The following is a 21,260-nucleotide window of genomic DNA, read 5'->3' as shown; positions in this document are numbered from 1 at the left end:
CATAAACAGTTTTCATGTCAATAAAGTACAATTTATAGACTTGCTCTATTATGGTTAATGCTTAGTGGACTACTTAAGAAATCTTTGCCTTCCTTGTGGTCACAAAGATACACTCCAATGTTTTCCTTTTCTGTAACTTTCACCTATCACATGATACACCTCAAATTAATCTTTATGTATTTAGGAGACAGGATTCAAGATACACCTTTTTTGTTCACAAGGATGCTCACTGCTCAAGCACCATTTAGTGCAAGGACTAATCCTTCCTAAGGGTTGGTCCTAAGTGACCATGTGCATGAGGATCTGCATCTAGATGCTGTTCCATGGCGCTGGTCTGGTAATGCCCCGTAACCCAATGCCACCCTGTCTGGATTAGGTACATTTGTAGTAAGTCTTGAAATATGGGTAGAAATTCTCTAATTTTGTTTTTCTTGATCAAGGTTGTCTTGGCTTTTCTGAAATCATTTGTATTTCCAAATAAATTTCAGAATCAGTTTGTCAATTCCTCCCACTCAAGCCCCCAAGAAAAATTCCTGCACAGATTTTGATTGGGATTACATTGAATTTCTAGATTAGTTTGGGAAGAAAAAAAATATACCACTGAGTTTTCTAATTTATGAACATGGTTTTATTATACACACACATACTTATTAGGTCACTATTTTTTTTAAAGATTTTATTTATTTATTTGAGAGAGAGAGAGAGAGAAACAGTATGAGAGGGGAGAAGGTCAGAGGGAGAAGCATGCTCCCCGCTGAGCCGGGAGCCTGATGTGGGACTCGATCCCAGGACTCCGGGATCATGACCTGAGCCGAAGGCAGTCGCTTAACCAACTGAGCCACCCAGGCGCCCTAGGTCACTATTTTTATTTAATTTTATAATGTTCTGTTTAGGGTCTTCAATTTATATTGTTATTTTTCTCTGGATATTTGTTGTTATTTGATGTTATTATAGGCTGCATTTTTAGAATTCCATTCTATGATTTTTGTTAGTGTATAGGAACACAGCGGAGTTTTGTATACTGACCTGGTGCCTACTGACCTCACTAAACTCACGTAACTTTCTGTATGATTTTTTAAATTTTCTATGTGCATAATCAGGTTTTCAGTAAATAGTTTTGCTTCTTTCTGATCTTATGCCTTTTATTTCTTTCGTTCTATACTTTTAAACTAAACAGACCATTCAGTCCATACTGAATAGCGGTCATGATAGTGGGCATTTTTGTCTCATTCTGATTTCAAGGAGAACAATTTCATTACATAGCATTAGGAAGTGTGTTAGCTTTAGAATTTTTGTACATAAGCTTTTCCAATTAAAGTTTCTTTTTCTAGTTCACTAAAAAAAAAAAGTAACATGCACATTATGGAACTTCATCAATGTTTTGCATCTATTGAGATGATCATATAGTTTTCTTCTTTATTCTGTAAATGGGGTAAAATCTACCAATTGACATTCTTTCAATTTTTTTATTGTAGCAAAGTACATATAACATAAAATTTGCCATCTTAACCATTTTAAGTGTACGGTTCAGTAGTATTAAGAATATTTATGTTGTGCAACTATCACCCCCATCTGCCCCCAGGACTTTTTCATCTTCCCAAACTGAAATTCTGTCCCCATTAAACACTCACTCCCCATCCCCTCCCCCAGACCCTGGTAACCATCATCTACCTTCCGCCTCTGTGATTTTGACCACTCTAAGTACCTCATATAAGTGAAATCACACAATATTTGTATTTTTCATTTATAATGTCCTCAAGGTTCATCCATTGATGAACTTCCTTTTTAAGGATGACTAATACCCCACTGATCAACTTTTGAATGGTAAAGCAAATTTGAGTTCCTGTAACTTAAATTGGACATGAAGAAATGAAATTGTTTTTATTCATAGATGACATACCCTATATGTAGAAAATCCTAAGGAACACACACACACACACACACAGTACAAAGTACTAGAACTAATAAATGGGTTCAGCAAAGTCAAGTTACAAGATCAATATAAAAAAATCAATTACAGGGGCGCCTGGGTGGCACAGTCAGTTGAACATCTGACTCTTGGTTTCAGAGTTGTGAGATCAAGCCCCGTGTTGGTTCTGCACTCAGTGTGGAGTCTGCTTGGGTTTCTCCCTCTCTCTGCCCCTCCCTGCTGCTCTCTCTCTCTCTCTAACATAAATAAATAAAATCTTTTAAAAATCTATTATATTTTTATATTCGGCCAACAAAAAATCCTAAAACAAAATTAAGAAAACAATTCCATTTATAATATTATCAAAAAGAATAAAACACATAGGAATACATTTAACAAAAGAAATGCAAGATTTGAACACTGAAAATTACAAAACATCATTGACATGCATTTTAAAAGATCTAATCAAGTGGATAAACAAGTTTGTGGACATTAACACATTCTTTTTTTAAAAAAATTTTTAGTAGGCTCCCCAGGTAGAGCCCAAAGCTGGGCTTGAACTCTTGATCCTGAGATCAAGACCTGAGCTGAAATCAAGACTCTGATGCTCAACAGACTGAGACACCCAGGCACCCTCACAAAATTAACAAATTCTTAAATAACCAATGGATCAAAGAAGAAATCACAAGGGAAATTAGAAAATACTGAGAGACAAATGAAAATGAAAACACGACATACTAAAACATATGGGATTGCTAGTTGTGCTAAAGGGGAAACTTACAGCTATAAAGGCTTACATTAAAAAAAAACAAGAAAAATCTCAAATCAACAACCTAACTTTGCAACTTAAGAAACTAGAAAAAAAAATAAACTAGACCCAAAGCTAGTAGAACAAAGTAATCAATAAAGATTAGAGCAGAATTAATCAAAATAGAGAAAATTAATTAAACTAAAAGTTGGTTCTTTGAAAAGATCAACAAAATTGACAAACCTTTAGCTCAATGGACTTAGAAAAGAGAGAATACTCAAGTTATCAAAATAAAAAATAACATTGGTGACATTATTACTGATTTTACAAAAACAAAAAAGATTATAAGAGAGAACTATGAACAGATGTACACCAATGAATTGGATAACCTAGATGAAATGGACAAATTCCCAAGAAACACAAAACCTACCAAGACTAAATTGTGAAGAAACAGAAAATATAAATAAATTTATAACTACTGAAGGGATTGAATCAGTAATTAAAGTAATCAAAAATCTCCCAAATAAGAAAAGTCCAGGACCTGACAGCTCCATGGTGAATTCTATCAAACAATTTGAGAAGAACCATATGAGTCCTTCCCAAACTTTTCAAAAAATGGAAGATGAGGAAACACTTCCTAACTCATTCTATGAGGCCAGGATTACCCTGATACCAAAGCCAGACAAAGACACTGCAAGAAAAGAAACCTACACACCAATGTCCCTTATGAACATTGATGCAAAAATCCTCAACAAATGCTAGCAAACCAGACTTAGCAGCATGTTAAGGGATTGCAGTCCATGACCAGGTGGGATTTATTCCAGGAATGCAGGGATGGTTCGACATCTGAAAACCAATTAATGTAATGTATCACATTACCAGATGAAGGGGAAAAAACCCACATGACCATCTCAATTGATGCAGAAAAGACACTTGACAAAATTGAACACCCTTTCCTGATAAAAACACTCAACAAACTAGGAATAAAAGGAAACTACCTCAACATAATAAAGGCTGTATATGAAAACCTACAGCAAATGCCATACTCAATGGTGAAACACTGGAAGTTTTTCCTTTAAGATTAAGAATAAGACAAGGGGTGCGCCAGGGTGGCTCAATCAGTAAAGCAAACAATTCTTGATCTCAGGGCTGTGAGTTCAAGTCCTGTACTGGGGTCCACATAGGATGTAGAGCCTACTTAAGGAAAAAAAAAGAATAAGACAAGAACGCCTACTTTCTTTTTTTTATTATTTTTTTAAAGATTGATTTATTTATTTTGAGAGACTGAGAATGAGAGAGAGAGAGAGAGAGAGCGCACACATGGGAGTGGGGAGGGTCAGAGGGAGAAGCAGACTCCCCGCAAAGCGGGGAGCCCGAAGCGGGACTCGATCCCGGGACTCCAGGATCATGATCTGAGCTGAAGACAGTCGCTTAACCGACTGAGCCACCCAGGTGCCCAAGAATGCCTACTTTCAACATTCAACAGAGTAATAGAAATGCTAGTGAGAGCAATCAGACAAGGAAAGGAAATAAATGGCAAACTAGAAAAGGAGAAGTAAATTATCTGTTTGCAGATGATATGATTGTATATGCAGACAATTCTAAAGATTCCACCAAAAAACCATGTTACATCTAATAAGTGAAGTACAAAGTAGCAAGATACAAAGTCAACAAACAAAAATCAGTTGCACATCTATACACTAGCAAGGAACAATCTGAGAAGGAAATTATGAAAGCAATTCCACTTAGAATCACATCAAAAATAATAAAATACTTAGGAATTAACCAAGGAGGTGAAAGGTACAACAAAAACTACAAAAAAAATTGCTGAGAGAAATTAAAGAAGACATAAATAAATGGAAACACATCCATGTTTATGGATTAAAAGATTTAATATTGTTTAAGATCTTAATAGTACTCAAAAAACCTACAAATTCAATACAATCCCTATTCAAAATCCCAATGATGTTTTTCACAGAAATAGAAAAACCCATTCTTAAATTCAAATAGACTCTCAAGGGACGCCAACTAGCCAAAACAATCTTGAAAAAGAAGAACAAAGTTAGACGACACACACTTCTTGATTTCAAAACTTAATACAAAGCCACAGTAATCAAAACAGTGTGTTACTGACATGAAGACAGACACAAGAGCAATGAAATAGAATAGAGACCCCAGAAATAAACCCTCACATATATAGTCAAATGATTTCTGACAAGGGTGCCAATACTATTCAATGGGGGAAGGGACAGTCTCTAACAAATGGTACTGGGAAAACTGGATATCCATAACCAAAAGAATGAATTTGGGTTCTTACCTAAAACCATGTGCAGAAATTAACTCAAAATGGATCAAAGACCTAAATGTAAGACCAAAAACTGTGAAAATCTTGAAGAAAACATAGGGCAAAATCTTCAAGACATTGAATTTCTCAATGATTTCTTGGATATGAGACCAAAGCACAGGCAACAAGAGAAAAAAATGGACAAATTGGACTTCATGAAAAGTTTTTAAATGTGTGCATCAAAAGATATAATCAACAGAGTAAAACGGCAAAACCCATAAAATGAGAGAAACCATTTGGAAGTTATGTATCTGATGGGGGCTCACATCCAGAATGTGCAGGGAGCTCCCAAAACTCAACAATAACATGCTAACTTGATTCAAAAATGGGCAAGAGATGTGAACAGACACTTCTCCAAAGAAGACATACAGATGTCCAATAAGCACATGAAAAGATGCTCAATACCACTAATCATTAGGAAAGTGAAAATCAAAACTATAGTAAAATACCTCCTCACATCCATGAAAATAGATATTATTTTTTAAAAGCACAGAAAATAACAAATGTTGGTGAGGATGTAGAGAAATTGGAACCCTTGTGCACTGTTGGTGGGGATGTAAAATGGTGCAGCTGCTGTGGAAAATAGTACAGAAGTTCCTCAAAAAATTAAAAATAGCATTACCATATAACCCAGAAATTCCATTTCTGGGTACATACCCAAAAGAATTGAGAGCAGAATCTCAAAGAGATATTATCACACCCATGCTTACAGCAGCATTATTCACAAGAGCTAAAATGTGGAAGCAACACAAATGTCCATTGACAGATGAATGAATAAGCAAAGTGTACTATATACATACAACAAAATATTATTTATCCTTTAAAAGGAAAGAAACTCTGATATCTGCTACAACATGGATAAAACTTGAGGACATTATAAATGAAATAAGCCAGTGACAAAAAGACAAATCTTGTATGATTCCACTTCTGTGAGGCGCCTGGAGGAGACAAATTCATGGAGACAGAGAGTAGATAGTGGGGGCCAAGAGCTGGAGAGAATATGTGGAGCTGGCGTTTAATGGGGGCAGGGTTTCCGTTTTACAGGATGAAAAGAGCTAGATTGACGGTGCTGATGGTTGCACAACACTATTGAGGTACTTAGGTGACTATTTTAAAATGGTTCAGACAACAAATTTTGTATGTTTATTTTACGACAATTAAAAATGGAAAACAAGGGGTGCCTGGGGGCTCAGTTGGCTAAGTGTCTGATTCTTGATTTTGGCTCAGGCTGTGATCTCAGGGTTGTGGGATTGAGCCCTGTGTCGGGCGCTGGGCTCAGCGCCAAGTCTGCTTGGGATTCTTTCTCTCTCTTGCCCTCTGCCCCTCCCCCTACTTGCACGTTTTCTAAATAAATAAATAAATAAATAAATAAAATCTTCTTAAAAATAGAAAATATATAGAGAGAGGTGAAATAAATGACAAGAGTATAAGGAATGAGTAGAGAGCGAATGGAATCCCACTGCTGTGATGCTGTTTGGGAACCAGTGAAGGTCTGACTGAAGATAAGCAATAATAAATCAAGAATGTATACTGTAATCTCTAAGGTAAACCCTGAAACATAAAAACAAAATTGTGTAACCAGAAACCAAATACAGGAGATAAAATAAAATGATTAATAAGAATTAGGATGCTTCCTTATTTAGGTCGTAAGTAGTAGGTAGTGGCTAGTCATTATGCCTGTTATAACAAGTGGGAAAAAAAACCAGATAAATTGCAAAATTCATGTTTCTCAAAACATCAGAGGGTTGTGGATGTAAAGAGGAATAGGTGAACTACATCTAGGCACAGAAAAGCCTTTCTTGGGTGAACTGAGTTTGTTGGCCATTTTATTCCCCAAGAATATTTGCCAAATCCGGGTGAAGGTTGAGATTTAGACTTGGCATAAGCCGAAGGATTTTCTTAAGGAATGAGAAGCCACATAGCCATGTCAACTGGCATGAAAGACCTAAGTCTAGTAATGCTCAAAACACATGGCCAGTTTTTCCCAGGGCACGAAGATGGTGTGTCTGGGCTGTAACGACAGTGAAACCTCCCATTCCCGTGGTACCTGGGGAGAAGTCTCTCCTGGGGCACAGGGTCTTCAACAATATCTTTCAGTTTCACTCCTGAGACACTTGACACCAGAATGCACTGAACCTGCCCAGAGGTGCAATCTGGCCCTGCCCCCTGCTAATTGGCTGGGGACATCAGCTGCACACACTATATCTACAACAGAGGGAAGTGTGAGCCCCCTCTTAGGAAACAGCATAAACTTCTGTCGGTACTTCCTTTATGGACAAGGTGCAGCACACGAAAAGAGACCAAGAAGAGGCTGAAAAATCTGACGGAGAGTAAAGTGCAAGGACAAGCGGTACAAGGACATCCCAACGCTGGAGCTAGAATTGGGCAGGTTTACAATCAGCCTGGACACTGCAGAAGACAAGGCTGGGAAACCTTAAGATGGGTTGATAGAAAATACACAAACTCAGACTCAGGGAGGAAAAAGGAATGAGGCAAACAGGACAGAGCAAAGAGACGTGTGGAACAGTCACACGGCGGCTGTGCATGTAACTGGAGCCCAAGGAGAGGAGCCGAACGAAGCAGGGCAATATTTTGAAGACAGTGGCTGAGAACTTTCCAAAATTGACGAAAGATTCCAACCCACATATTAAAAAATCTCTAGGTAGAGGACATAACAAAGAAAGCCACATCTAGGCACAATAGAGTCAGACTTCTGAAAAAGGAAAAACGGGGGTGCTGGGTCTCTAGGCTGTGAGGGATCCAGCCCTCGGGGGAAAGGCGGAAAGCCGGGCTCAGCCTTTGGATTCCCAGGCAGCAAGGGGCACCAAAGGCCCTGGAGAGTCAGGAGCGCTGGGCCAGGCAAGGCCTCTGCTGGTCCTGACTATCCGGAGCCCACCTGTGGGGTTCAAATGAGGTAGAAGACATGAAGAGTGTGGAAGGTGCTTGAGGAGATGGTACCCAAAGGTGCCCCCAAGGCGGTGTCATCCTTTTGTAAGCCAACAGCGACTTGGCGGGACAGGCACCAGTGAGTGAATCTGGGTACCCCAACCCCCAGACAGATGCCCCAGTCCCCAGACAGGTGCTTCAGACGTCCCAGAGGTGGGACTTCCTTAGACAACTCCTGATGCCCGCCCCACATCCCCCCTTTAGGTGAGCCAGCAGGGTGCGTGCTGACTCTTGCCACCGAGCACCAGGCGCGTCTTACTGAAGGAGGGAGTAGTACTGCTCTGTCAGGTCCTTCCACTCGTCTTCCGTGAGGCCCCTGGTGGAGTCCTCAGAGACGTCGATGCCCTCATGCTCCAGCTGCCTCAGGTAGGCCCGGCACACCTGGCACGCAGTGTCCACGAGCTGTCCTGAGAGGCCCGTGAGCTTGGATTCGGCATTCTCGGAAGCTGAAACCCAAGCACAGGATGTGAGTGGGGACCACCTGGGGCACTGCACAAAAACCACCCCAGCCCTCTGAGCGTTCTCTGGGCAGCCAACCCGGGCTCCAAGCACGCCTCCCCCCGCTGCACACACCCTCCAACCAGACTCAGCCCCACGGGCGACCATGCAGCACCACTTCCAAACTTGCTACAAAACCTGTACTTTTCTGAGCACACACTGTGTAGTCAGTAAGTACTTGGGCGGGCGATCCTGCCTGATGCCCGCAAGCCTGTGCGCGCTTGGTGGCTGCCTGCGTCCGACCTCTTATGCAGCATCTCATGCTCCTGGGACCCGTGGGTCTCAGGAAGCACTGAGTGCAGGGAGTTCTCCCGTCCAGGTAAGAGCAAACCTCCAGGAACCCAGCTCCCACACAAGGCAGCCTGGCCCCCTGGTCCCCAAAGGAGAATGAGCTGGCAACCAGTAACTGTCTGGGTGGTTACGGGGTAGGAGCCCGGAGGGACTAGGAGGCTTGGAAGGTGTACAAAACCGTCTCCACAAATGTGAGGGGGGCTGGGAGGCGGGGGCTGAGGCATCGCAGACCCAGGACCTCAGCGGTTGTGGACCCAGGAGAAAGTGCTGTGGTTCACCCAGTTGCCGCGGAGATCACAGTATGTGTTTTTAAACTGTATGGAGGTGAATTTTTTCACAGAACATAAAAATAGTCGTTTTAAAGTGAAAATTTGCACTTCTGTTTTCTGGTCAGGCATAGAAGGAGCCTGGAAGTTGCCAATCCATCCTAACAAGTAAAAAGTAAAACTGAAAAATCAACAACTCTTCTTTGCTCCATCAGAGAACTGAGGTCACAAGACAAACTGCTGCCCCCCCCCCCCCAGTCGCAGAGAAAGTCAGGCTGATGCAGAGAATCACAACTCACTGGATCAAAAACCCTAAGCAGAAACCTCCCCGGACACCAAAACCAGGAGAGAAAAACTCGAGCTCTAACTGATGAACTGCTGAAGGCTCAGTGTGGACAAATCTGAGTCAAAAACCCCAGAAGGGTCAGTTTGGGGGGCGGGGGGGCATGTTTTTGTCATTCTTACCTCCAGGAATTTGACCTGGTTCTCACCATGAATATGGGAGAAAATGCCCCCTGCTTCTGGCAAGAAAGGAAGGTGACCATCCCTAAAGTTGTCAGACCATTCTGTTCTTAACAAGGCCTGTCCTCAGGAGCAAGTGTTACCCAGAGCCTGACCCGCTCCAGCCCCTCCAGCCATCCTGCCCACCAAAGGGGTAAAGACGGAGGAGTACTAGTGAAGCTCCCAGTCCAGGGACACAGGCTCACTAAAGACTCAGCCCTCATCACAGGACTACAGAACACTGTATCAGATCAAAAAAAAAGGAGGGGGGATTTTTTTTGCCAGTAGACCTGCTAAGAAATGTTGTTTTCCAGAGAGAAGGAAAATAATATAGGCCAGAGCCACATAAAGAAAGGAAGAGCATTAGAGAAGGAATGAATGAAGGCAAAAAAAAACTTTTCTTATTTATTTTTCTTATTCTTATTTCTCATAAGAATATTTTTGTTATTCTCAATTGATCTGACAGAACAATAATAATTACTATTAAAATAATAACAGCAGCCATGTATTCAATGATTACAGCTCATGGAAAAGTGACATGAATGGCAGCAATGATACAAGGCCCAGGAGGGAGGAACTAGGAACATTTTGTTATTACAAAAATATTGTGCTATGGTGAGGTGGTACGGCGTTACTTGAAAAACAGTTGGATTTGTTGTAAACGTCTATTGCAAACTCTAGGGTAACCACTAAAAATACATGAAAGGAAGTACAACTGCTATGCTCAAAGAGGAGAGAAAATGGGGCGCTTGGGTGGCTCAGTTGGTTACGCATCCAACTCGTGGTTTTGGCTCAGGTCATGGTCTCGGAGCTCCGTGATGGGCTGCACTGTAGAGTCCGCTTGGGATTCTCTCTCCCTCTCCCTCTACTCCTCCCCCACACTCACACACGCTCTCTCTCTTTAAAAAAAAAAAAAAAGGGAGGGGCACCTGGGTGGCTCAGTCATTAAGCGTCTGCCTTCAGCTCCCAGGGTCCTGGGATCGAGCCCCGCATCAGGCTCCCTGCCCCACGGGGAGCCTGCTTCTCCGTCTCCCACTCCCCCTGCTCGTGTTCCCTCTCTCGCTGTGTCTCTCTCTGTCAAATAAATAAGTAAAATCTTTAAAAAAATTTAAAAATTTTTTAAAAGGAGAGAAAATGAAATCATATGAAATGCTCAATTAAAACCATAAAAGGCAGAAAAAGAGTGGAAGGAAAAACAGGAAGAAAGACCAAGGACAACAAATAGAAAACAGTAACAAATGTGTAGATGTTTATCCAACTGTATCAATAATCACTTAAAACGTCAATAGCCTGAAAACACCAACTAAAAGCAATTGTACGGTGGATAAAAAATCAGACCCAATTGTACATTTTCAACAAGAAACCCACATTAAATATGAAGACACTTATAGATTGTGAGTACAGGGATGGAGAAAGTATGTCACATGAGACTAATCAAAAGAAAGCAAGAGTACGTGCATTGATTTCAGAAAGAGCAGACTTCAGAGCAAGGAAACTACCAGGAATAAAGAGAACATTACATAATGATAAAAGGATCAATACTATAATAAGACATAACAATCTTTAATGTATAGGCACCCAAAAATAGAGCATCAAAATACGTGAAGCAAAAAGTGATAGAATTGCATGAACAAATTCATTACCACAGTTAGAGACTTTAATACCCTCCGTCAGTACTGGATGGATCCAGCAGGCAGAAAATCAGGACACAGTAGAACTCAACAACACCATCAATCAAAGGGATGTAATTGATGTCTGCAGGCTACTTCATCCAACAATTGCAGAACACACATTCTTCTCAAGTTCACATAGAACATTCACCAAGTTAGACCACATCCTGTGTCATAAAATACCCGTTAGCAAATTTTTTTATTTTCTATTGTTATGTTAATCACCATACATTACATCATTAGTTCTTGATGTAGTGTTCCATGATTCATTGTTTGTGCATAACACCCAGGGCTCCACGCAGAACGTGCCCTCTTTAATACCCGTCACCAGGCTAACCCATCCCCCCACCCCCTCCCCTCTAGGACCCTCAGTTTGTTTCTCAGAGTCCATCGTCTCTCATGGTTCGTCTCCCCCTCCGATTTCCACCCCTTCATTCTTCCCCTCCTGCTCTCTTCTTCTTCTTCTTTTTTTCTCTTAACATATATTTCATTATTTGTTTCAGAGGTACAGATCTGTGATTCATCAGTCTTGTACAATTCACAGCGCTCACCGTAGCACATACCCTCCCCAAAGTCTATCATCCAGCCACCCCATCCCTCCCACCCCCCCAGCACTCCAGCAACCCTCAGTTTGTTTCCTGAGATTAAGAATTCCTCATATCACTGAGGTCATAGGATACATGTCTTTCTCTGATTGACTTATTTCACTCAGCATAACACCCTCCTGTTCCATCCACGTCGTTGCAAATGGCAAGATCTCATTCCTTTTGATGGCTGCATAATATTCCATTGTGTATATATACCACCTCTTCTTTATCCATTCATCTGTCGATGGGCATCTTGGCTCTTTCCACAGTTTGGCTATTGTGGACATTGCTGCTATAAACATTGGGGTGCACGTACCCCTTCGGGTCCCTACATTTGTATCTTTGGGGTAAATACCCAGTAGTGCAATTGCTGGATCGAATGGTAGCTCTAATTTCAACTCTTTGAGGAACTTCCATACTGTTTTCCAGAGTGGTTGCACTGGCTTGCATTCCCACCAACAGTGTAGGAGGGTTCCCCTTTCTCCGCATCCCCGCCAACATCTGTCGTTTCCTGACTTGTTAATTTTAGCCATTCTGACGAGTGTGAGGTGGTATCTCATTGAGGTTTTGATTTGGAGTTCCCTGATGCCGAGCGATGTTGAGCACTTTTTCATGTGTCTGTTGGCCATTTGGATGTCTTCCTTGGAAAAATGTCTGTTCATGTCTTCTGCCCATTTCTTGATTGGATTATTTGTTCTTTGGGTGTTGAGTTTGATAAGTTCTTTATAGATTTTGGATACTAGCCCTTTATCGGATATGTCATTTGCAAATATTTTCTCCCATTCTGTCGGTTGTCTTTTGGTTTTGTGGACTGTTTCTTTTGCTGTGCAAAAGCTTTTTATCTTGATGAAATCCCAATAGTTCATTGTTGCCCTTGCTTCCCTTGCCTTTGGCGATGTTTCTAGGAAGAAGTTGCTGCGGCTGAGGTCGAAGAGGTTGTTGCCTGTGTTCTCCTTTAGGATTTTGATGGACTCCTGTCTCACATTTAGGTTTTCAGCCATTTGGAGTCTATTTTTGTGTGTGGTGTAAGGAAATGGTCCATTTTCATTCTTCTGCATGTGGCTGTCCAATTTTCCCAACACCATTTGTTGAAGAGACTGTTTTTTTGCCATTGGACATTCTTTCCTGCTTTGTCAAAGATGAGTTGACCATAGAGTTGAGGGTCCATTTCTGGGCTCTCGATTCTGTTCCATTGATCTATGTGTCTGTTTTTGTGCCAGTACCATACTGTCTTGATGATGACAGCTTTGTAATTGAGCTGGAAGTCTGGAATTGTGATGCCGCCAGCTTTGCTTTGCTTTTTCAACATTCCTCTGGCTATTCGGGGTCTCTTCTGGTTCCATACAAATTTTAGGATTATTTGTTCCATTTCTTTGAAAAAAGTGAATGGTATTTTGGTGGGGATTGCATTGAATGTGTAGATTGCTCTAGGTAGCATAGACATCTTCACAATGTTTGTTCTTCCAATCCATGAGCATGGAATGTTTTTCCATTTCTTTGTGTCTTCCTCCATTTCCTTCATGAGTATTTTATAGTTTTCTGAGTACAGATCCTTTGCCTCTTTGGTTAGATTTATTCCTAGGTATCTTATGGTTTTGGGTGCAATTGTAAATGGGATCAACTCCTTAATTTCTCTCTCTTCCGTCTTGTTGTTGGTGTATAGGAATGCCACTGATTTCTGTGCATTGATTTTATATCCTGCTACTTTACTGAATTCCTGTATGAGTTCTAGCAGTTTTGGGGTGGAGTCTTTTGGGTTTTCCACGTACAGTATCATATCATCTGCAAAGAGTGAGAGTTTGACTTCCTCTTTGCCGATTTGGATGCCTTTGATTTCTTTTTGTTGTCTGATTGCTGTGGCTAGGACTTCTAATACTATGTTGAATAGCAGTGGTGAGAGTGTACATCCCTGCCGCGTTCCTGACCTTAGGGGAAAGGCTCTCAGTCTTTCCCCATTGAGAATGATATTCGCTGTAGGTTTTTCATAGATGGCTTTTATGATATTGAGGAATGTACCCTCTATCCCTATACTCTGAAGAGTTTTGATCAAGATGCTGTACTTTGTCAAATGCTTTTTCTGCATCTATTGAGAGGAACATATGACTCTTGTTCTTTCTTTTGTTAATGTATTGTACCACGTTGATTGAGTGCGGATGTTGAACCAACCTTGCAGCCCAGGGATAAATCCCACTTGGTTGTGGTGAATAATCCTTTTAATGTACTGTTGGATCCTACTGGCTAGTATTTTGGTGAGAATTTTCGCATCCATGTTCATCAAGGATATTAGTCCGTAATTCTTTTTGATGGGGTCTTTGTCTGGTTTTGGGATCAAGGTAATGGTGGCCTCATAAAATGAGTTTGGAAGTTTTCCTTCCATTTCTACTTTTTGGAACAGTTTCAGGAGAATAGGTATTAATTCTTCTTGAAATGTTTGGTAGAATTCCCCTGGGAAGCCGTCTGGCCCTGGACTTTTGTTTGTTGGGAGATTTTTGATGACTGCTTCAATTTCCTTAGTGGTTCTAGGTCTGTTCAGGTTTTCTATTTCTTCCTGGTTCAATTTTGGTAGTTGACACATCTCTAGGAATGCATCCATTTCTTCCAGGTTATCTAATTTGCTGCCATAGAGTTGCTCATAATATGTTCTTATAATTGTTTGTATTTCTTTGGTGTTGGTTGTGATCTCTCCTCTTTCATTCATGATTTTGTTGATTTGGGTCATTTCTCTTTTCTTTTTGATCAGTCTGGCCAGGGGTTTATCAATCTTGTTAATTCTTTCAAAGAACCAGCTCCTAGTTTCGTTGATCTGTTCTACTGTTCTTTTGGTTTCTATTTCATTGATTTCTGCTCTGATCTTTATGATTTCCCTTCTCCTGCTGGGTTTAGGCTTTATTTGCTGTTTTTTCTCTAGCTCCTTTAGGTGTAGGGTTAGGTTGTGTATTTGAGACCTTTCTTGTTTCTTGAAAAAGGCTTGTATTGGTATATACTTTCCTCTTAGGACTGCCTTTGGTGCATCCCAAAGATTTTTGAACAGTTGCGTTTTCATTTTCATTGGTTTCCATGAATTTTTTTAATTCTTCTTTAATTTCCTGGTTGACCCACTCATTCTTAAGTAGGATGCTCTTTAGCCTCCATGTATTTGAGTTCTTTCCGACTTTCCTCTTGTGATTGAGTTCTAGTTTCAAAGCATTGTGGTCTGAAAATATGCAGGGAATAATCCCAATCTTTTGGTACCAGTTGAGACCTGATTTGTGACCTAGGATGTGATCTATTCTGGAGAATGTTCCATGGGCACTAGAGAAGAATGTGTATTCCGTTGCTTTGGGATGGAATGTTCTGAATATGTCTGTGAAGTCCATTTGGTCCAGTGTGTCATTTAAAGTCTTTATTTCCTTGTTGATCTTTTGCTTAGATGATCTGTCCATTTCAGTCAGGGGGGTGTTAAAGTCCCCCACTATTATTGTATTGTTGTCAATGTGTTTCTTTGCTTTTGTTATTAATTGCCTTATATAATTGGCTGCTCCCATGTTCGGGGCATAGATATTTACAATTGTTAGATCTTCTTGTTGGATAGACCCTTTAAGTAGGATATAGTGTCCTTCCTCATCTCTTATTACAGTCTTTGTTTTAAAATCTAGTTTGTCTGATATAAGGATTGCCACCCCAGCTTTCTTTTGGTGTCCATTAGCATGGTAAATGGTTTTCCACCCCCTCACTTTCAATCTGGGGGTGTCTTTGGGTCTAAAATGAGTCTCTTGCAGACAGCATATGGATGGGTCTTGTTTTTTAATCCAATCTGATAGCCTGTGTCTTTTGATTGGGGCATTTAGCCCATTTACATTCAGGGTAACTATTGAAAGATATGAATTTAGTGCCATTGTATTGCCTGTAAGGTGACTGTTACTGTATTTTGTCTGTGTTCCTTTCTGGTCTATGCTGCTTTTAGGCTCTCTCTTTCCTTAGAGGACCCCTTTCAATATTTCTTGGAGGGCTGGTTTCATGTTTGCAAATTCCTTTAGTTTTTGTTTATCCTGGAAGCTTTTTATCTCTCCTTCAATTTTCAATGACAGCCTAGCTGGATATAGTATTCTTGGCTGCATATTTTTCTCATTTAGTGCTCTAAAGATATCATGCCAGTCCTTTCTGGCCTGCCAGGTCTCTGTGGATAGGTCTGTTGCCAATCTAATGTTTCTACCATTGTAGGTTACATATCTCTTCTCCCGAGCTGCTTTCAAGATTTTCTCTTTGTCTCTGAGACTCATAAGTTTTACTATTAGATGTCGGGGTGTTGACCTATTTTTATTGATTTTGAGAGGGGTTCTCTGTGCCTCCTGGATTTTGAGGCCTGTTTCCTTCCCCACATTAGGGAAGTTCTCTGCTATAATTTGCTCCAATATACCTTCTGCCCCTCTCTGTCTTTCTTCTTCTTCTGGGATCCCAATTACTCTAATGTTGTTTCATCCTTTCATTATCGCTTATCTCTCGAATTCTGCCCTTGTGATCCAGTAGTTGTTCTTCTCTCCTTTTCTCAGCTTCTTTATTTTCCATCATTTTGTCTTCTGTATCGCTGATTCTCTCTTCTGCCTCATTTATCCTAGCAGTTAGTGCCCCTATTTTTGATTGCACCTCATTAATAGCCTTTTTGATTTTGACTTGGTTAGATTTTAGTTCTTTTATTTCTCAGAGAGGGTTTCTCTAATAACTTCCACGCTTTTTGCAAGCCCAGCTAGTATCTTTAAAGTCATGATTCTGAACTCTAGGTCCGACATCGTACTAATGTCCGTATTGAGTAGGTCCCTGGCAGACGATACTACCTCTTGTTCTTTTTGCTGAGGTGATTTTTTTCATCTTGTCATTTTGTCCAGAGGAGAATAGATGAATGAGAGAACAAAATGCTAACAGGTTAACAATGTCCCGAGAAAATATACTCTAAACAAATCAGAAAAGACCTGAAACCAAGGGAAAAGAAAGGAAAAGAAAGAAAAAGAAAAAGATAAAGACAAACAAAAACAAAACAAAAAAAAACAGAATATGATCAAATATGATCAGGCTGGTGCATAGATCAGTGTCACACAGTAGATTTTGGGTGTATTTTGGTCTGTTAGAGGAAAGTGCCTCCTAAAATTTTAAAGAAAGAAAAACTTATATATGTACAAAATAAGGGTTGATATGATGAAGGGATGGAATATGACTGTAAAGATGAAAATTATAAAAAATTTTAAAAAAGGAATTGATAAGAAGGTGTTTGAAAAAAGAAAGAAGAGGATTTAAAAAAAAAGAAGGAAAGAAAGAAAAAAAAGGGGAGAGAACGTGATCAGGCAGGAGACAAGAACAAAGCCATACACTAGAGATTTAGGGTATATTTTGATATGTTAGAAGAAACTATATCTCAAAATTTTAAAGAGAGAACAACTTATATGCCAAAAATAAGGGTTATTACTATGAAGGGATAGAATATGACTCTAAAAATGAAAAATTAAAAAATTTTTTTTAAAAATGGATTCATAAGATGTTGGTTGAAAAAGGGAAAAAGAAAAATTCAAAAAAAAAGACAGTTAAAAAAATTAATTTTGAAAGACTAATGAATCATGGTAAAAAAAAGCCATGAATTCTTTGTGCAGTATTCTCCTAGCGCTGGAGTTCTGCCGTTCTCCTTGATCGGTAAACTTGGTCTTGGCTTGCTGGCTGCTCCTGCTTATCATCTGGGGGAGGGGCCTGTTGCCATGGTTCCCAAATGTCTTTGCTGGAGGCGGAATTGCCCCGCCCTTGTCGGTCCGGGCTAAGCAAGCTGCTCGGGTTTGCTCTCAGGAGCTTTTGTTCCCTGCAAGCTTTCCGTACAGGTTTGGAGGACGAGAGTGAAAATGGCGGCTCCCAATCTCCGCCCCGGAGGAGCCAAGAACTCGGGGCCCCGCTCCTCAGTGCGCCCCCAGAGAAAAGCAGTCAGTCACTCCCGTGTCCCCGGTCTCCGGCCGCACTCCGTGTTCACCCGGCCTGTGACCGAGCGTTTCTATCTCTGGCACCCGACCCCGCGTGGAGTCTCCAAACCCAGCAGATCCCTGTGGTGCGCTCCCGCGCCGCTCCTCCCGGGGGAGGAAGGGGAGTCTCTCTGAATCTGCCGCTTGTCGGGTCCCCGCTGGAGGAGCAGTGGCCCGACTGGGCCGCGGATCACAGTTTATGGCCACCCCGAGCTGAGAGCCCGCACCTTGGCTCCGTCTCTGCAGCCGGCTTCCCCGCTCCGATCCCTGGGAGCTCTGCCGCACTCAGGCACCCCCGGTCTCTCTGTGACCCCGAGGGTCCTGAGACCACACTGTCCCACGAGGGTTCCACCCCCCGCTTAGCCACTGGAGTGACGTCCCTCAGCGGAACCGACTTCTAAAAGTTCCGATTTTGTGCTCCGTGGCTCTAGCACTTGCCAGAAGTGGCCGACGGAGGCCCCCTCCCCTGCCGTCTATCTTCCCAAATATCGCCTCGGATTCACTTCTCCGCACGTCCTACCTTCCAGAAAGTGGTTCAGAGAGTTGTTGCTATTCTTTTCTTTGATCTCCTGTTGAGTTCGTAGCTGTTCAGAATGGTTTGATCCCTATCCAGCTGAATTCCTGAGACCAGACGAAATCCAGGTCTCCTACTCCTCTGCTATCTTGCTCCCTTCCCCATCCCCCCGTTAGCAAATTTAAAAGAATAGGAATCATACAATATCTGTTCTTAGACCAAAATAAAACTAAACTAGAAACGAATAAAAGAAAATTTCCCAAATACTTGGAGATTAAATAACATACATCTAAATAACACATGGGTCAAATAAAAAAAAATCTCAAGAAAAAATTTTTAATATTTTGAACCAAATGAAAATGAAAAAATTTTGATGGTGCAATGAAAGCAGTGTAGAGGGAAATGTACAGCTTTCAGTGAATGCATACATTAGAAAAGAAGAAAGATCTAAGATCAATTATCTAAGCTTCCTCCTGAGGAAACTAAAAAAAGGAAGAAAGAATCAAATCCAAAATAAGCAGAGGAAAATAAACAATAATTAGAGCAGAAATCAATAAATTGAAAACAAGAAATAATAGAGAAAATAAGCTGGTTCTTTGAAAAGATCAATGAAATTAATAAACCTTTAGCCAGGCTAACTAAAAAGAAAGTTTAGAGGATGTAAATTGCTAATATCATAAAAGAAAGAAGAGACATCATTATAGATCTCATGGACATAAAAAGATAATAAAGGAATACTATGAACTCTATGCACACAAATTTGATAATCTAGGTGAAACAGACCAATTTATTGAAAGACACAACCTGCCAAAACTCATACAAAAAGAAATGGGCAATCTGAATAGGCGTGTATCTATTAAAAATGTTGAATCAATAACTAATAACCTTCTAAAACAGAAAGCACCAGGTTCAAATGGGTTCACTGGTGAATTCTGCCAAACATTTAAGGAGGAAATTATACCAATTCTATTCAATCTCAGTGGATAGAAACAGAGAGCATACTTTCTACCTCATTATTTGAGGTTAGCATTTCCCTAATACCAAAACCAGAGAAAGACACGAGAAAAGAAAACTATAGACCAAAATCATTCATGAACATAGATGCAAAAATCCTCACCAAAATAGTAGCAAGACAAATTCAATAATGAATACAAAGAATCATATACCATATCAAATGGGATTTATGTCAGATATCAAAACTGGTTTGACATTAGAAAATCAATTAATTTAATCTGTTACAATCATAGGCTAAAGAAGAAAAATTCATGATCATATCAATAGATGCAGAAAAAGCATTTGACAAAATTAAACTCTCATTCATGATAAAAGATCTCGGCAAGCTAGGAATAGAGAGGAACTTCTTCAGCTTGATAAAGAATATATACGGGGCACCCGGGTGACTCAGTCAGTTGAACGTCCAACTCTTGGTTTTGGCTCAGGCCATGATCTCAAGAAAATTTTTTAGTTGTTTAAAAATTAAAGCCCCCCAAAATTAAAGCCCTCAGGCTCCACGCTCAGTGTGGATTCTGCTAAAGATTATCTCCCTTTCTCTCTCCCTTTGCTCCTCCCCCTTCTCTCTCTCTAAAATAAATAAGTAAAATCTTTAAAAAAAAAAAAAAAAGGAGAATAGGGCGCCTGGGTGGCTCAGTTGGTTGGGCGACTGCCTTCGGCTCAGGTCATGATCCTGGAGTCCTGGGATCGAGTCCCACGTCGGGCTCCCTGCTCAGCGGGGAGTCTGCTTCTCCCTCTGACCCTCTTCCCTCTCGTGCTCTCTATCTCTCATTCTCTCTCAAATAAATAAAATCTTAAAAAAATAAAAAATAGAAAAGGAGAATATATACAAAAAAAACCCTATAGCTAACACTATATTTAATGATGAGAAACTAGAACCTTACACTCTAAAATCAAGAGGAAGGCAGGACCTCCTCCCTCTCACCAGTTTTTTTTTCCAACATTGTACTGGAAATCCTAGCCAATGCAATAAGGCAAGAAAATAATATAAAAGGCATACAGATTGGGAAGGAAGAAATAAAACTGTCTTTATTCACAGATGACATGATTATCTGTGTATAAAATCTGAAAGAATTGACAAAAAAATCCTCGTGGAACTAATAAATGATTATAGTCAATCACTTTCCTACACACCAGAAATGAATCATTGGAATTTGAAATTTAAAACACAATACCATTTACATTAGCAGCCCCCAAATTAAATATATAAATAAATAAATCTAACAAAGTCTATATGAAGAAAACTACAAAAATATGATAACTGAGATCAAAGGAGGACTACATTAATGGTGAGATATTCTATGTTCATGAATAGTTTTCATTGTCAAGATGTCAGTTCTTCCCTACTCAATCTATAAATTCAATACAATCCCAGCAAGGCATTTTATGGATGTTGACAAACTGATTCTCAAGTTTATATGAAGAGTAAAAATATCCAGAATAGCCAACCCAATATTGAAGGAGAAGAACAAATTGGAGAATTGACACTATTCAACTTCAAGTCTTACCACAAATCTACTGTAATCAAGAGAGTGTGGTATTCATAAAATAATAGATCACTGGAACAGAATAAAGAGCCCAGAAATAAACCTACAAAAATATGATCAACTGATCCTTGACAAAGGAGCAAAGACAATATAATGGGAAAAAGTGGTCTTTTCAACAAGTGATGCTGGAACGGGTGCAAAAAAAAAAAAAAAGAATCTAGACACAGATCTTACGTCCTTCCTAGAAATTAATTCAAAATGGATCATATACCCAAGTGTGAAACACAAAAATATAAAACTCCTAGAAGATAGCACAGGAGACCACCAAGATGAACCTGGGTGCGGTGATAACTTTTTAGATACAACCCCAAAGGCATGGTCCATGAAAGAAATACTTGGTAAGCTGGACTTCATTAAAGTTAAAAACTTCTGCTCCATGAAAGACAGTCAAGAAGATGAGAAGACAGCCACAGACTTGGAGAAAATATTTGCCACAGACACATCTGTTATCCAAAA

The 21,260-nt window shown here is 40.2% G+C and overlaps 1 protein-coding gene across 7 annotated transcripts in view; it reads right to left on the bottom strand.

Moving 5' to 3' along the window:
- Positions 1-21,260, bottom strand: part of TTLL8 (tubulin tyrosine ligase like 8) — a 46,516-nt gene that overhangs the window by 8,554 nt on the left and 16,702 nt on the right. For all 7 annotated transcript variants that reach the window (XM_025882177.2, XM_073882597.1, XM_073882592.1 and 4 more), the window contains one exon: positions 8,207-8,393. In XM_025882177.2, the coding sequence (XP_025737962.2) occupies positions 8,207-8,393 (187 nt within the window). The remainder of the gene's footprint in view (positions 1-8,206; positions 8,394-21,260) is intronic.

This window comes from Callorhinus ursinus, unplaced genomic scaffold (genome assembly GCF_003265705.2).
Source record: "Callorhinus ursinus isolate GAN/ISIS: 27379988/994484 unplaced genomic scaffold, GSC_fseal_2.0 scaffold48, whole genome shotgun sequence".
Taxonomy (NCBI): Eukaryota; Metazoa; Chordata; class Mammalia; order Carnivora; family Otariidae; genus Callorhinus; species Callorhinus ursinus.
Note: the sequence above shows the minus strand (reverse complement) of the source record. Positions and strands in the feature narration are given on the sequence as shown.